This window comes from Jaculus jaculus, chromosome 9, assembly GCF_020740685.1.
Source record: "Jaculus jaculus isolate mJacJac1 chromosome 9, mJacJac1.mat.Y.cur, whole genome shotgun sequence".
Classification (NCBI taxonomy): domain Eukaryota; kingdom Metazoa; phylum Chordata; class Mammalia; order Rodentia; family Dipodidae; genus Jaculus; species Jaculus jaculus.
In genome coordinates this window covers 112,210,672-112,227,522 of record NC_059110.1, presented here as the reverse complement: position 1 = coordinate 112,227,522, position 16,851 = coordinate 112,210,672, and the positions used below count along the sequence as shown (strand labels likewise).

General features: G+C 45.5%; 1 protein-coding gene across 4 annotated transcripts in view; it reads right to left on the bottom strand.

The window, feature by feature from the left end:
• Nucleotides 1-522: 522 nt before the first annotated feature.
• The window catches only part of Wipf2 (WAS/WASL interacting protein family member 2), a 56,520-nt gene continuing 40,191 nt past the window's right edge, over nucleotides 523-16,851 (bottom strand). For all 4 annotated transcript variants that reach the window (XM_045158627.1, XM_045158625.1, XM_045158628.1 and 1 more), the window contains 4 exons: nucleotides 14,885-15,541; nucleotides 10,521-10,727; nucleotides 5,696-5,797; nucleotides 523-4,596 (listed from right to left, as the gene is read on the bottom strand). In XM_045158627.1, coding sequence (XP_045014562.1) covers nucleotides 4,556-4,596; nucleotides 5,696-5,797; nucleotides 10,521-10,727; nucleotides 14,885-15,541 — 1,007 coding nt within the window. In that variant the 3' untranslated portion in view covers nucleotides 523-4,555. The remainder of the gene's footprint in view (nucleotides 4,597-5,695; nucleotides 5,798-10,520; nucleotides 10,728-14,884; nucleotides 15,542-16,851) is intronic.

Genomic DNA, 16,851 nt, shown 5'->3' with positions numbered 1-16,851 from the left:
GAACCTGGATGCCCTGGACCCACATTGTCTTCCAATGGCCAGCTGGAAATCAGCCTTGGGGCTCAGGTAGAAAGGATCCTAAGGGTTAGGCTAGAGAGCCTCCAGGGCTCTCTGGGATCTCGGGGGAAAGGGAGTTAAGTAGCAAGTACTAAACAGAATCTGCTGGCCAGCACTGCTAACTAAAGCTGGTTTCCAAATGGCACTGGGAGAGGAAACCCTGAGGAAGCCGCAGACCCTCCCTTCAGCTGCCTGCATAGGCACATCTACTTTCTTGAAGGGTGAGAAATCAAGCGGCCACACGGACCCAGAAGAGGCAACAGGTTTCTGTCTATGTCTCCACTTGCGGCAATATCCCAAACACGAGCACACAGTTTTCAGATTTTTGTTTTTGTTTTAAGTAAGGTTTAATTAAACTGCACAGCATCCAGGAGAAGTGTACCAAAGAATCCACCTGAGACCAGATTATACATTTTCATATGGGGGAAGGGGTCAGTGCTATTTAGGAGAGGGAGCACTGTCATCAGAAAATAACTCCAAATAAATCAGACAATAAATTATTTTTTTTTTTTTGGTTTTTGGAGGTAGGGTCTCACTCTAGCCCAGGCTGACCTGGAATTCACTATGTAGTCTCAGGGTGGCCTCGAACTCACGGCAATCCTCCTACCTCTGCCTCCCAAGTGCTGGGATTAAAGGCGTGCGCCACCACGCCCGGCTAATAAATTATTTTTTAAAAGAAACTGATCCACATGCAGACAATGGACAGGAACGCGCGCGCGCACACACACACACACACACACACACACACACACACACACACACACAGTCATCATTCTAGTCTTTTATTCAGTGTTGACTGTAACTTCCATGCTGGCCACTGTGGAAAAGGACAAAGGTCAGACATAAAAAAAGAAGGGTTAGTAAGTCCCTCTGCCATCAGCGGCATGAGATTTTTAGACAGCTAGAGAAGGAACCCACTAAGCTGTAAGGAGCAAGAGTGGAAAGAAGGAAACGGCAGTTAACAAGGAAGATTTTAATTACTTCAAAGGGGGAGAGGAAGAAAGCACAGAAATTTAACACAAGTAAAGGCACAATGAACGTGGAGTTGAATGGAACCATACCCTTCCTTCAGTTAAATGGTTACTTTTGTGTCTTTTTTTGCATATAATATTGAAGGTGGTTATAATATTTTTCATTTTGTTTTCAAGCATTGAGTCTTGAAGACAGAGGTTGTAACGGACTCCTCTCTTCCCTCCCATGCCCTAAATTAGGGTAGCTTAACAGAAAGCCACCCTGACCACATAGCCAGGGACAGAGTCAATAGGGAAAGAAAGATTTCAGGTGGAATGTGAAGAATCTGACTTTTAACTGATTGTAGGTTGGGTTTCCAGAAGGACAGACCTCTTAGTGTAGTGTCATCAAAGGGCCTCTGATGCCCTATACACCACCCCCAGAGCTTCACAGAAGGGAAGGACCCTGGAGTCACATTTCTCCCCCACTCCCATAAGCACTCAGCCTACAGATTATTTCAAGTGATCAGGAGAACTAAAACATACCCCAACCCTGAGTTGTTCTGTAGCAATTCTATTTACAGGTTTGTTTGTTTGTTTTTTTCCTCACCTCTTTCTAGAGGTAAATCTGGGTTTCAAGCTGTGAAGCTATGTGGTGAGGAGATTCCCCCCACCCAGGGCAATGGTCAGTAACTAGTCTCCTTGCCTTCACCAGGTAAGGGGCTGAGAATGAATTCCTGGAGATAGCAGCTTCACATCCATCAGCTGGGACAGCCCTAAGCTCTCATTCTGTTGGTTCTACAAAGGAGCAAATCCCCACAAGACAAGACAGAAAACCACACCTGGACTATCAAATTGCTTTGGCCTAGGTTTGGTGACCAGAGGAGGGGAAGAGAGCATTTAGCTCATTGGAAAACCAGGAGACCATTGCCCTGATTCCAGGAGGGCAGAAAGAAACAGCTACAAGGCTTTTCCCACTAGGGAAAAATGTCACAAAGCCAAACCCATACAAGAGCCACCAACATAGCTTCTTGACACTAAGTTGAGCAATGTCTCTTCCGGAAGAGACAAGGGGGTTAGTTGGACTGGGCAGTAGCCTCAACATGAGACCACCACGAGCTTCCACTGAAGGAACGACGACGTTCTCAGGAGCAGATAAAAAGAGGAGTTTAAAAGGTGAGAAGTTTTAGTGCTCTTGCAGCTGGCCCACGTTAACCCTATATTACAAGCTTTGTACAACATACAAAATAGACCAACTACTATGAGGATCACATTCCCATCTTCAATAGCAAATATGCATGATAATAAATCTGTATGAGCAGCGGAACCAAATAATGTATAAGGCAAAAATCATTGAAATAGGTGCTGTGTCATCAACATGCTCTGGAGGAGAGAACCTGTCTGCTCAGATTTAAACCCAGGCCTTCTTTCTCCTCTTCTTCTTTTGGTTCCATGAGGCAAAGACAAGGAAAATAATACTCAACACCCACATGACACAGTCCAGTGCTGGACAATATGAGGGACAGCAGGTCATGGTGAAGAAGGTATCAGCCCCAGTCAAAAGCTGGGGTTTGGCTTTATTTGTGGGATATATTTTGATGCTCTGTCTCAGTAAAGGGGGGGAAAAAAAGATACACTTTGATAACATTGTACAAAAGGCATCTACTCCCAATTCAAAAACAACTGGGAGGACTTCACAGTCAAAGCTCAGTAGCGTGTCAGCGTCCACGCGGGGTCTCTGCTGTAGAAGCAACTCTTGACCACTCCCCTCAGCTCCGGTCACTTTAGGGGACTGGGGAAACTTCTGGGAGGTTACTGCTAACAGATTTGAAAAAAAGAATGAGAAATAATGAACCACCAGAAAAAGTTTGGCGGCGGATCTAATAATCACAGCCTGTCCCAAGAGCCAGTGTGGTCCAGCAGGTATAAAGGACAACATACCCTATGGTTGGGCCCTCCTTCACCAGCACTGGGGAGATTTGGTTTTCACCTGGCTTCTGCACAGATCCTTAGCCTGTGAGCCAATAGATCTGGCTGATCCCTACAGCAGTTTGACCCTGTAATGTATCTACTGAGGTTTCGACTAGCTTTGTCCATTCAATTCAAAGAACAGCCTAGTCTCCCGGCTCTCATGCCAAGCTTGAGCAGCCTCTGCCCATGGCAACAGCCAGAGCAAACCATCTCACACGGTGTGTGGTGCCCAGGAAACACACCTGCTGTTGCAGAAAGGACACTCCCTGCCTCAGTTGAAACATCCATCTCTCTGTGCTCTATAACTAGGACCTGGAAGACAAAGAAACAACATATTGCTGGCTGCCAAGGAAGACCTGCTACCTGCTGGCCGGAGGCTCGTCTCACGTACGTCTTTGTGCTTCTTAGCGCGGTAGAATCTGAATAGCCCACAAGCACCGATGTGCCGCCTCAGCCTCGTCAACTCTGCTGTTCGTCCTGCGGCCTTGGGTAGGTGAGGGGCAGAGGACGGAACAGGAGGAGCCCGCTGAGCTACAGGAGCCGCTGTCCTTTGCAGCCCCACAGAGCCAGACCCTGCCACCAAGTGCTTCCTCCTTTCCTTCTCGACCTCCATTCACCATTCTCAGCCTGAAGGACTCAAAGGGTCACCAAGCCCTGAAGGGACAGTTAGAAAAAACTTAGGCAGACTTGAGGTTGAGGCGAAGACCCAGGTCCTATCTTCTTATTTCCCACCAGAGGTTTTGGGGGAGTTGTGAATCAGGAATGAATGCTATCCCCCATTGAGGGGGGGGGAAAAAAAAAAGACTTCTCTTGAGGGACTGGAACACCCTTCAACCTAGCACCCTGAGGAAAGAGCGCAGAAGTCCTGGGGGACTCTAAGTGCTCCTGGTCCCTTGGCTGCAGAACTGACTGGCTCTACACTGATCCTCAATGTATTTCATCCTTGCCTTTTATTGTTTAGTTTAACTGATTAGTATTTAGTGTGTGTGTTCAACTCTTCCCTGCGATGTGGGGGCGGGGGTGATAGGAGAAGAGAACAAAACCAAAATACTCAAAAATAAAGCATTCTCATTTTCTTGTCCTTTCTCCAAACCTGACCTATAAAACAGATCACTTCTCAGCACACTCCTTTCCGGCTTCATGAAAAGTAACCCCCGTCCCCGGAAGTCCTGGCCGAACCAACCTCCTAAGCAATGGAATATAATGCACCCACCAAGCTTCCCCACAGTGGGTAAGCACAGGCAGGGGTGCCATTCTCCACCCTGCCCAACAATGAGTCCACTCCCCAAAACAAGGCACCTTTCCCCAGAGGAAAGAAGGAGACAGGACGCTTTCTCCTCTTCTGGCTAGCAGGGCTTGCTGGAAGAGGGTTGGACGCAGGGTTTGAGACCCTCCTGCCTGCCAACAGAGAGTCCAATCACAAGTCCAGAGACAGATGCTGGGAGGGTGCTTGGAGTCTAGGGGGTTGCACTGGAGGAACACTGTAGGAGCTCTTCATGCAGGTTTCAGGGGAGTTGGGGGACCATCTGAGAAGAGGAGGTCCATCCTTTTCCTGAGGAACAGGACTAAGCCAGGCTTCACCTGAGAATGGGTGGCAGAGGTGGGGCTCCACGAGCAGCTTTAGAAAACAAAATAAAAACCAGACATACACAAGTCACACCACCAGACTCTGAAGGACATGAACATTTCTAAAATGAAAGACAGGCTCTTTAAGCCAATCTTTAACATCTGGGAACTAGGTTTTGTTGTTCTATTTTTTTTTTTAAGACTTTCTTATTTATTTTTAAATTAAAAAAATTTTTTTTGGTTTTTCTTTTTTTCATATTTTATTTATTTGACAGAGAAAGAGAGAGAGAGAGAATGGGTGAGCTAGGGCTTCTAGTCAATGCAAACAAACTCCAGACCCGTCCATCCCCTTGTGCCTCTGGCTAATGTGGTTCCTGGGGAATTGAACATGGGTCCTTTGACTTTGCAGGCAAATGCCTTAACTGCTAAACCATCCCGCAACCCCCCACTTTCTTTTTGAGGTACAGTCTCACTCTAGTCCAGGCTGACCTGGTATTCACTATGTAATCTCAGGGTGGCCTCGAACTCACAGAGATCCTCCTACCTCTGCCCCTCTGCCTCCCAAGTGCTGGGATTAAAGGCATGTACCATCATCCCAGCAAAGTTTTTTTAATTAAAAAATATATTTATTAATTTATAAGGGCAGGGGGGGAAGAGAGAGACAATGGGTACAACATGGCCTCTAAGCCACTGCAAACGAACTCCAGACACATGCATGTGCATCTGGCTTAGGTGGATTCTGATGAATTGAACCTGGGTCCTTTGGCTTTGCAAAGAAGCAACTTAGCTGCTAAGCCATCTCTCCAGCCCCGTTTTTTTTTTTTAAAGTTTTAATTTTTTTGAATTTTTAGATTTTATTTATTAATTATAGACAGAGAGAGGGGTGGGGGAGAATGGGTGTGCCAGGGCCTCTAGCCACTGCAAACAAACTCCATAAGCATGTGCCATCATGTGCATATGGCTTACATGGGACCTGGGAAATTGAACCTGGGTCCTTAGGCTTCACAGGCAAGCGCCTTAACCACTAAGCCATCTCTCCAGCCCCCTGTTCTGCTTTTTAAAGACAATGCAGATGAGGAAGGGATGCTGACCCCAGAAAACACAATCTACCTTCTATGCAATCATGGAAACTTCCCTTCTGCCCTTCTCACCTCGGTTTGTTTTGCTAGGATATATTCTCTGAAAATGTTTGTACTCTTCTGGAGCAGGAAAGTCTTCTACTGGATGGAAGGAGTACTTGGACTCAAAGTCATCTGTGAAAAAACAGAGTATGAAGTTGTGCTCTCAGACCTCTGCCTTTTGCGACCATGTCCGCTTACAGACCTCTCACGGGCCTACCCTGCCCACTAGAGCAAGGTTCCCGAGGACAGTGACAGCATCACCAGGTGCCTCCACTTACAGCAAATATCAAAGACACTTCATCTACAGGAGTCTTTGAGCAATTCTACCAAAACCCAGATACATAACAGGAAAGGAGAAGGGCTGTTTAGATGCAAGCAGAAAGTAACACAGTTCTTGGGCTGGAGAGATGGCTTAGTGGTTAAGGTGCTTGCCTGTGAAGCCAAAGGACCTTGGTTCAATTTCATAGGATCCATGTAAATCAGATGCAGAAGGAGGCGCATGCATCTGGAGTTTGTTTGCAGTGGCTGGAGGCCCTGGCATGCCCATTCTCTCTGCTGGGCATGGTGGCACACACCTTTAATCCCAGCACTCAGGAGGCAAAGGCAGGAGGATCATCATGAGTTCGATGCTAGACCAGTGAGACCCTACCTTAAAAAACCAAATAGATAAATAAAAATTTAAAAATAATAATAATAAAATAAAAATATTTAAAAAAAGAAATACAGTTCTTTTCAAAAACATGCTCATCATAGTGACTATCACCATGAGAAAGTAACTGAACTGAACCTACAGACTGGAAGAAATTAACCAAACATGGGAAGATGTGTCTCCAACTACTGAGAGTTTTTTTTTTTTTTTTCCTAAGGTAGGGTTTCACTCTAGCTCAGGCTGACCTGGAATTCACTATGTAGTCTCAGGGTGGCCTCAAACTCTCAGCAATCCTCCTACCTCTGCCTCCCGAGTGCTGGGATTAAAGGTGTGCGCCACCATGCCCGGTTATTACTGAGAGTTTTGACAAGATAATTTTCTTCCAACCTGAGTACCCTCAAGCAACACAACCATCTCCTGGCCATCACTCCTACTTCTTGTTTTGCTCTTTACTTTTAATTTTTGTTTTTATTTATGAAAGATAAGAGAGAGAACTGCTACTTCTACTCCCGATGATTGTACCACCAAAAGTCTTATTTCTTATAGGTGGCTTGATCGCATTTCAAGGCTTTCCCTCCCTCCCTTCCTTTCTTTCTTGTTTATTTTTTGAGGTAGGGTCTTGCTGTGGCCCAGGCTGATCTGGATTCATTATGTAGGATTCATTATGTAGTCTCAGGGTGGCCTCAAACTCTCAGCAATCCTCCTTCCTCTGCCTCCCAAGTGCTGTGATTAAAGATGTGCACCACCACACCTGGCTTTTCTGTTTTGTTTTTGTTGTTGCTGTTGTTTTGAGGCAAGCCCTATACAATGGCCTATTCTTTTATGCAAGACGGCAAGAGTGAAAGGGAGAGAAAGAGAGAGAGAACTGGCATGCCAGGGTCTCAGCCACTGCAATCAAACTCGAGACGCTTGTGCCTCCTTGTGCGCATGTGCGACCTTGCGTGCTTGTATCACTTTGTGCATCTGGCTTACATGGGACCTGGAGAGACAAACATGAGTCCTTAGGCTTCGCAGGCAAGCGCCTTAACTGCTAAACCAGCTCTCCAGCCCTTTTCTGTTTTTATTTTTTATTTTTCAAAGTATGGTCTCACTCTAGCTCAGGCTGACCTGGAATTCACTCTGTAGTCTCAGGGTGGCCTTGAACTCACAGCGATCCTCCTACCTCTGCCTCTCTGGCTTCTGTTCTTTTTTGGGATGAGGTCTCACTCTGTAGCCCAGGCCAGCTTTAAACTTGAGATTCTCCTACCACAGGCAATCTCTATGCAGGGACCGCAGGCATGTGCCACCATGCTTACCATATTTCAAATGGATGCAAGTTCAAAGCAAATGTTGGTGCATCTGACAGGAACAGACTAGAAGCCGAGGACAGGGCGTGATGGTGAAGGAGAGCTACTCACTAAAGAAGCTGGAGTATTCCAGGTGTGGTGGCGCACGCCTTTATTCCAAGCACTCGGGAGGCAGGGGTAGGAGGATTGCTGTGAGTTTGAGGCCACCCTGAGACTACAGAGTGAATTTCAGGTCAGCGTGAGCTATAGGGAAACCCTACCTTGAAAAACAAAAAGAAGCTAGAGTACGAAGAGCATCAGGGGACCTTGGGATTCTGCTCCAGGGTCTTCAACAGAGACTCTCAATCCTTTAGACGACTTTCACTTACAGCTTCCTTCCAGATCATGATCAGATTCTCTAAGACCCCAGCATTTACAGCCTTGGAAAAGTTAACATGAGAACACTCCTGACCTAGTCAATCTCCTTGCTTCATAGATAAACAGAGGTAAGGTTCAGAGAAATGAAGTAACTGTGACATCCTCAAAGTAACACAGCTATGGGCTGGAGAAATGGCTTAGTAGTTGAGGCACTTGCCTGTAAAGCCATAGGATCCAGGTTCAATCCCCCAGAACACACATAAAGCCAGATGCATAAGCTGGCACATGCATCTGGCGCTTTGTTTGCTAGAAGTCCTAACATGCCCATTCTCTCTCTCTCTGTCCCTACCTGCCTCTCTCTCAAATAAGTAAATAAATAAATAAAACATAAATAAATAAAAAAGCTAGCCAGAAACTGGCCTCTGCTTAATAATGTAGTGTTTTGTTTTTGTTTTTGTATTTTTTTAATGTTTAATTTTTACATAAGTTTTTATTTTCCCAAAGTACACATAGCAGTAAAAAATGATAAATTAACTCTATGAAGTTCATTGTTGTCTCACAATTTTTCTTCTAAAATGTCTCATGTTCTTTAAAAAGCAGGGCCTTTTCACTTTTTTTTATTTTTATTTTTTGGCTTTTCGAGGTAGGGTCTCACTCTAGCTCTGTTTTTGTATTTTTTGAGGTACAGTCTCACTCTAGCCCAGCCCAGGTGACCTGAAAATCTCTATATAGTCAGAGGGTGGCCTCGAACTCAGTGATCCTCCTACCTCTGTCTCCCGAGTGCTGGGATTAAAGGCGTGTGTCACCACGCCCGGCAGGTTTTCTTTTTATAGTATTACCATGCTCAGCATGGCATATTTATTTCGTTTCTTGGGTTTTTCTTGGTAGTACTAGGTAATAAACCAAGGACCTTGCACATGGTAGGCTAAGCTATATCCCCACCAGCCTCTTTACATTTTTTTAAATTTTTTACTTATTTTAAAATCTATTTATTTATTTAAGAGAGAGAGAATGGGTGCACCAGGGCCTCCAGCCACTGCAACAAACTCCAAACGTGTGTGCCCCCTTGTGCATCTGGCTAACATGGGTCCTGGAGAGTCGAAGCAGGATCCTTTGGCTTTGTAAGCAAATGCCTTTACCACTTAGCAATCTCTCTAGCCTATTTATTTATTAGACAGAGAAAGAGTGAGACAGAGAGTGAGAATGGGTACACCAGGGCCTCTAGCCACTGTAAACAAACTCCAGACACATGTGCCACCATGTGCATCTGGCTTACGTGGGACATGAAGAATCAAACTTGGGTCCTTGGGCTTCGCAGGCATGTGCCTTAACCATTAAACCATCTCTCCAGCCCTAGATTTTATTATTATTATTTTATTTATTTATTTATTTGACAGAGAGAAAGAAGTAGATAGAGAGAATGGGCATGCCACAAAATCTAGACACATGAACCAATTTGTGCATCTGGCTTTATGTGGGTGCTTTGCAAGCAAGCATCTTAACCACTGAGCCATGTATCCAGTCCCTTGTTGATTTTATTTATTTGTTTATTAAAAATAGTTATTTAGAGCTGGAGAGATGGCTTAGTGGTTAAGCGCTTGCCTATGAGGCCAAAGGACCCTGGTTTGAGGCTCCATTCTCCAGGACCCACGTAAGGCTGATGCACAAGGGGCACATGTGTCTGGAGTTCATTTGCAGTGGCTGGAGGCCCTGGCATGCCCATTCTCTCTCTCTCTTTCCCTGCCTCTTTCTCCCTCTGTCTTGACGCTCTCAAATAAATGAATAAAAATAAGCAAAAATTTTTTAAAACAAATATTTATTTATTAGAGACAGAAAGAAGGAGAGAGAGAGAGAGAATGGGCATGCCAGGGCCTCTAGTCACTGCAAACGAACTCCAGATGCATGTACCACCTTGTGCATCTGGCTTATGTGGGACTTGGAGAATTGAACCTAGATCCATGGGCTGTGCAGGAAAATGCCTTAACCACTAAGCCATCTCTCCAGCCATTTATTTTATTTTATTTATTTTATTTTATTTTATTTTATTTTGAGGTAGGGTTTCTCTTTAACCCAGGCTGACCTGGATTTTACTATGTAGTCTCAGAGTGGCCTCTAACTCACAGTGGGCCTCCTACCTCAATCTCCAGAGTACTGGGATTGAAGGCATGTGCCACCATGTCTGGCCTGTTTAGTTTTTAAGTAGCTGAGTTCTCCTTCCTTGACTACATGATTCTAACATATGTACGTAATCCTGAGAAGGATACTTACTGCCTCTTCTGGAAAAACTAACTGTAAACAGTGATCCCTGGAGGTACTTGAGAGAAACAATACAGTTAGCATGACATCACCTGACCTCACTATCCCAATGCAACCATGTCAGAATTCATGTAAGGAAGGTATGTAAATGGATGGAGATTAACAGCTCAAGGGTCACAGTCAGCAGAGGAAGTGCTGTGACAAGGACTGTGTGGCCATCCCCATTGTACACAGGCCATGTGGCAGCCAAGGCACGGCGTCAGTGACGTCAGCACTGGACTGTGAGACGAAAGAGCTAAGTACTCACCCAAGAAAGACCGGACAGTGGTGACAGAATCTCGGTGGCCATTCCTCAGGGGTGGTGGAGGAGGGGGGGGTCCAGCTGGCGTCCTTGAGGGTGGAGGCGGGGGCTTCCCTCTGCTCAGGGGTTCTGACCCATGCATTCGGTATGGTGGCGGGGGAGGAGGTGCGTCCCTGGCACCATTTCGGATCATGGGGGGTGGGGGTGGAGGAGCTGCAATTAAAATCCAAAGCAGTTAGGCCTGGGAATGAGGATGGCAAAGGGAAGAGGAAGTTGATAAACAAAGGTAGGCAACACATGGGAGGGGAGGGCCTGGAGGAGTGAATGTAAGCAAAACACACACTATATATACATACAAATGTCACAATGCAATCACTTAAAAAAAATTTTTTTTTTTTTTGGTTTTTCAAGGTAGGGTCTCACGCTGGTCCATGCTGACCTGGAATTAACTATGTAGTCTCAGTGTGGCCTCAAACTCTCAGTGATCCTCCTACCTCCGCCTCCCGAGTACTGGGATTAAAGGCGTGTGCCACCACGACCGGTACTTAAAAAAAAGTATTTATTAATTTATTTGCAAGCAGAGAGAGACAGACAGAGAGGAAATGGGCATGCCAGGGCCTATAGCCACTGCAAACGAACTCCAGATGCATGTCCCCCTTGTGCATTTGGCTTAGGTGAGTCCTGGGGAATCAAACATGGGCCCTTTGGCTTCACAGGCAAATGCCTAACTGCTAAGCCATCTCTCCAGACTTAAAAAATTTTTTTTACAATTATTTTACTTTTTAATTAATTAATTCCCTTTTTGTTTTTTGAGATAGGGTCTCGCTCTAGCCCAGGCTGACCTGGAATTCACTACGTAGTTTCAGGGTGGCCTCAAACTCACGGTGATCCTCCTACTTCTACCTCCAGAATGCTGGGATTAAAGGCATGCACCACCCTGCCTGGTTCACAGTTGGTGCATCTTAAAATTAAAAAAAAAAAAACCATCTGATGGGCTGGAGAGATGGCTTAGCGGTTAAGCACTTGCCTGTGAAGCCTAAGGACCCCAGTTCGAGGCTCGATTCCCCAGGACCCAAGTTATAGCCAGATGCACAAGGGGGCGCATGCATCTGGAATTCCTTTGCAGTGGCTGGAGGCCCTGGTGCGCCCATTCTCTCTCTGTCTCTATCTGCCTCTTTACCTCTCTGTCACTTTTGAATAAATAAATGAAAATAATTTTTAAAATTCTTTAAAAAAATACCATCTGAGCCGGGTGGGGTGGCACATGCCTTTAATCCCAGCACTCAGGAGGCAGAGGTAGGAGGATCAGTGAGAGTTCAAGGCCACCTGAGACTACATAGTGAAAGTGAATTCCAGGTCAGCCTGAGCTAAATTGAGACCCTACCTCAAAAAAACCAAGAAAAATAAATAAATCACTAAAAGGCTGGAGAGATGGCTTAGCAGTTTCAGCTTTTATTTCAGCTTCATTTGCCTGAAAAGCTAAAGGATCCAGGTTAGACTCTCCAGGACCCACATAAACCAGATGCACAAGGGGGCACATGCATCGGGAGTTCATCTTCAGTGACTGGAGGCCCTCACATGTCCATTCTCTCTCTCAAATAAATAAATACGTATTTTTAAAAATAGTAACAACCCCCACCCACATTACCCATGTGTTTTTCGTGTAATGCCCCCACAATGCTTACTACACCCAACCTATCCGTTAAGGTTCAGTTCAAGTTTTGTCTTCTCAAAGCTTTCCCAAAGCAGTCTGCTCTACTCTGAGCACCTCACCTGCTCTCCCACAGCCTCTATGTCATTTTCTATGTCATTTACTCCAGCACTTACTAGTACAGACTAAAATAAGTGATTTTCCAAATATGCAAGGGAGAGTCACCTTGAGACGCTCTACATACACAACCCTAGTGAGAGTTTTACTCAAAAACAACTGCAAACACCTCTTCTGGAACCACCTCCAAAGCCATTTATTCAACAGAGCCATAAATAATACACGATGGTCACATTCACCTTCTCAGGTGGCCACCACAGAAATATTTTGTACATATGCCTACTATTCTTGGCCATTTTCTTTTTTTTTTTTTCCCCACCTATTTTCTTTTTTCAAGGAAGAATCTTGCTCTAGTCCAAGCTGACTTGGAATTCACTCTGTTAGTTTCAGGGTGGTCTTAAACTCATGGCAATCCTCCTACCTCTGCAGCCCAAGTGAGGTGATTAAAGGCACTGGCCACCATACCCAATGTTCTTGGTCATTTTCAAACACCAAATTCACCTTTAAAAGACAAAATTTTTGGCTGGAGAGATGACTTAGCAGTTAAGGCACTTGCCTGCAAAGCCAAAGGACCCAGGTTTGAGCCCCCTGGACCCACATACGGCAGATGTACAAGGTGGTGCTTGTATGTGGAGGTCGTTTGCAGTAGTTACAGGCCCTGCACACCCATTCTCTCTCTATCTGCCGCTTTCTCTCTCTCAAATAAATAAGACAAATGGGGTGTGGTGGCACATGTCTTTAATCCCAGAACCTGGGAGGCAGAGGTTGGAGGACTGCCATGAGTTCTAGGCCATGTTAAAACTACATAGTGAACACCAGGTCAGCCTGGGCTAGCATGTCAAAAAAACCAAAAAAAAAAAAAAAACCGCCCCCCCCAAAAAAAGGCATGGTGGTGCACACCTTTAATCCCAGCACTTGGGAGGAAGAAGGACTGCTGTAGTTTGAGGCCACCCTGAGACTACAGAGTGAATTTCAGGACAGCCTGGGCTATTGCAAGACCCTGCTTGGAAACCTCTTCCCACCTCCAAAAAAAAAAAAAAAAAAAGACAATATTCTGCCACCATGAGATGTCTGTCAGTGTGTGCTGATAAGAATGGCAACATCACCTGAATAGGTGGCTTTCACTACATGACTCATAGGGTTTTCACTAACAAGAGCAGCTAACATTACATTTGGTATCTGCTATGCTGGAAGCATTACTATGCACTATGTATTAAATCTTTTGAAGTTCTTAAAGGTGCACCCTCAGCTACATCTCCAGCCCTCTTCTTCCTTTCATTATTATTTTTTTATATTTATTTATTTAGTTATTTTGATTTTCCAAGGTAGGGTCTCACTCTAGCCTAGACTGACCTGGAATTCACTATGTAGTCTCAGGCTGGCCTTGAACTCACAGCATCCTCCTACCTCTGCCTCCCTAGTGCTGGAAATAAAGGTGTGTGCCACCATGCCCAGCTCTCTTTTACTTTCAAAAAAACTTTTTTAAAAATATATTTTATTGGGCTGGAGAGATGGCTTAGCAGTTAAGCACTTGCCTGTGAAGCCTAAGGACCCTGGATCGAGGCTCGATTCCCCAGGACCCACATTAGCCAGATGCACAAGGGGGCCCATGCATCTGGAGTTCGTTTGCAGTGGCTGGAGGCCTTGGAGTGCCCATTCTCTCTCTCTCTTCCTCTTTATCTGTCTGTCACTTTCAAATAAATAAATAAACATAAAACAATTAAAAAATATATATATATATATAAAATTTATGTATTAGAAAGAGAGAGAATGGGCACACCAGGGCCTCTAGCCACTGCAAATGAACTCCAGGTCCATGTACCACCTTCAGTATCTGACTTAAGTGGTTCTGGGGGAGTCAAACCTGGGTCCCTACCTCAAAAAACCAAAAACAGTCAAGGGTCTGGAGAGATGGCTCAGTGGTTAAACAACTGGTTTGCAAAGCCTGATTGCCTGGGTTCAATATGCCCAAAGTGGCACATGTGTCTGGAGTTCTTTAGCAGTAGCAAGAGGTCCTGGTGTGCATGTGCACGCATACACACACACACACTCTCTCTCTTTCTCTCTCTGTACTTCTTTCTCTATTTCTCTGTTTATCTCTCTCTCTCAAATAAAAAATAAAATATATTAGGGCTGAAGAGGTGGTTCAGTAATTAAAGTGCTTACTTGCAAAGCCTGATAGCCTGGGCTCAATTCTCTACTACACAGGTAAATCCAGATGCACAAAGTGGCACATGCATCTAGAGTTCATATGCAGTGGCAGGAGGCCAGGTGCGCTACCCCCTACCCCACGCAATGTAAATAAATAAATAAAAGTATTTAAACCAGGCGTGATGGTGCACACCTTTAATCCCAGCACTTGGGAGAGAGGCAGAGGTAGGAGCATCACCATGAGTTCAAGGCCACCCTGAGACTACATAGTATATTCCAGGTCAGCCTGGGCTAGAGTGAGACCCTACCTCAAAAAAACAAACAAAAACCAAAAAAAAGATAGTCAATAAGCCAGGTGAGTAAATGCATGAATTCTTATTCTTTCCCATCACTGAATAAACACTTGGGAGGGAGGGGGAGAAGCAAAAAGATAGTACTTCCAAGTACTTACCTGCTCCCCGACTGGGAGGGTCTCGGGCTGGAGGAGGTGGCCTACTACTCAATAAAGAAGGGGAGGCTGAGGTGGGTGGAGGAGGTGCAAGGCCTCTGACAGGCCCTGGTGTCTTCCTATGTAGGGAATTGTGTCTCTGGGGCAGCTCAGGGGCTGACTCATTAGTGGGACTGGAGGGCCCATTGGGGACCCCAGGAGGCTGGCGATAAGGCGGCGGAGGAGGAGCCAGAGACTGGCCACTTGGTCCGGTTCTGATATTCACAGGGGAGGGAGGTGGTTTGACAGGGGGTGGAGCAGGAGGTCCTTCTCGACCAGGGTGGAGCCTTTGTCCAGGTGTTGGAGGCAAGGGTTTCTCTCTGTTGTAGGCCTGGGCTTTGCTGCTGTGCATAGGCAGCGGTGTAGGGGGTGCATTGGCACGCCGGCCTGGAGGAGGCGGGGGAGGAGCGGAGGAGCTGTGCTTCATGCCTGTCCCGCTGGCGGTGTTGGGACGAGAGAGGTCTGGTAAAGAGGGTCTCTGCATCCGGGGCAGTTCTGGGAGGGAGGCTCGGCTGCCATCTGTATCATCTTGAGGACGTCCACTGGTCGTAGACACCGGAGGCCTTGGGGCAGCAGCTCGAGAACTGGGGACTTGCAGGGCTGGCTTCCCAGCTGGATTCTCTACAATACACCACACAACATTGGATTAACACAAACACGTATGGCAGTCGTTCTCTAGTTCAGCCTCCTGAAAGTAACCTGCACAGCAGCAGGGAAAGTAACAGCATGGTTCTAGGGTTTGTGTTCTTGGGGTCCTGGCATTCAAACCCGGAGTGTCATGCACACAACGTACTTGCTTCGGCTAGCTACCGCCCAGCTACACCTGCGGCCCTAGTCTGATCTGCAATCTCATTTCAGGTTCGGGGCTTATTAAGTAATATTGCTAACACGTGAGGAATACAGCCTCACTGCTTTTTCTTTTTTGTTTGTTTTTTGAGGTAGAGTCTCACTCTAACCCAGGCTGACCTGGAATTCACTATGTAGTCAGTCTTAGGGTGGCCTGAAATTTACAGCAATCTTCCTACATCCGCTTCCCAAGTGCTAGGATTAAAGGTATGCACCACCACACCTGGCAAGTCTCACATTTAATTAAATTTGATTTTTCTACAGGCATGGTTTTGCCACATAGTCCTAGGTAGCCTACAACTCACTAGTAGCCCAGGGCTGGCCTCAAACTTGTGGTAATCCTCCTGCCTCAGCCTCCCAAGTGCTAGGATTACAAGTATGTGCCACCACACCAAGTTCTAACTTTAATTTTATTATTTTTTAAAAATTTTATTTGCATGTGCATATATGTGCATGTCCCAGGGTCTCTTGCCACTGCAAATGAATGCCAGATACATGCATCACTTTTACTTCTAGCTTTTGTCCAGTTTTATGTGCGTGCTAGGGAACTGAACCCAGGGCCAGCAAACTTAGCAAGCAAGTGCTTTTAACCACCAAGCCATCTCCTTAGCCCATTATTCTATTTTTATTTAACACACACACACACTTACTTATTTGCAAGCAAAGAGAGTGGGTACACCAGATGCATGTGCCACTCTGTATCTGGTTTTTCATATTTACTAAGGAATTGACCCTTGCTGAAAGGCTTTGTAAACAAGCACCTTTAACCACTGAGCTATCTTCCTAGCACGTAATTCTATTTCTAGTTTTATTATTTATTTTTGTTTTTTTTTTTAGGTAGGTTCTCACTCTAGCCCAATATACTATGTAGTCTCAGGATGGCCTTGAACTTATGGTGACCCTCCTACCTCTGCCTCCCAAGTCCTGGGATTAAAGGCTTGTGCCACCACATAGAACATTTTTACTTTTTAAAAAATGCATTATTTATTTGTTTGTTTATTTTTTAAAACATTTATTTTCTATTTAGTTGGGGGGGGCAGACAGAGACAGAGAGAGAAAGGGAGAATGGGTGCACCAGGGCCTCC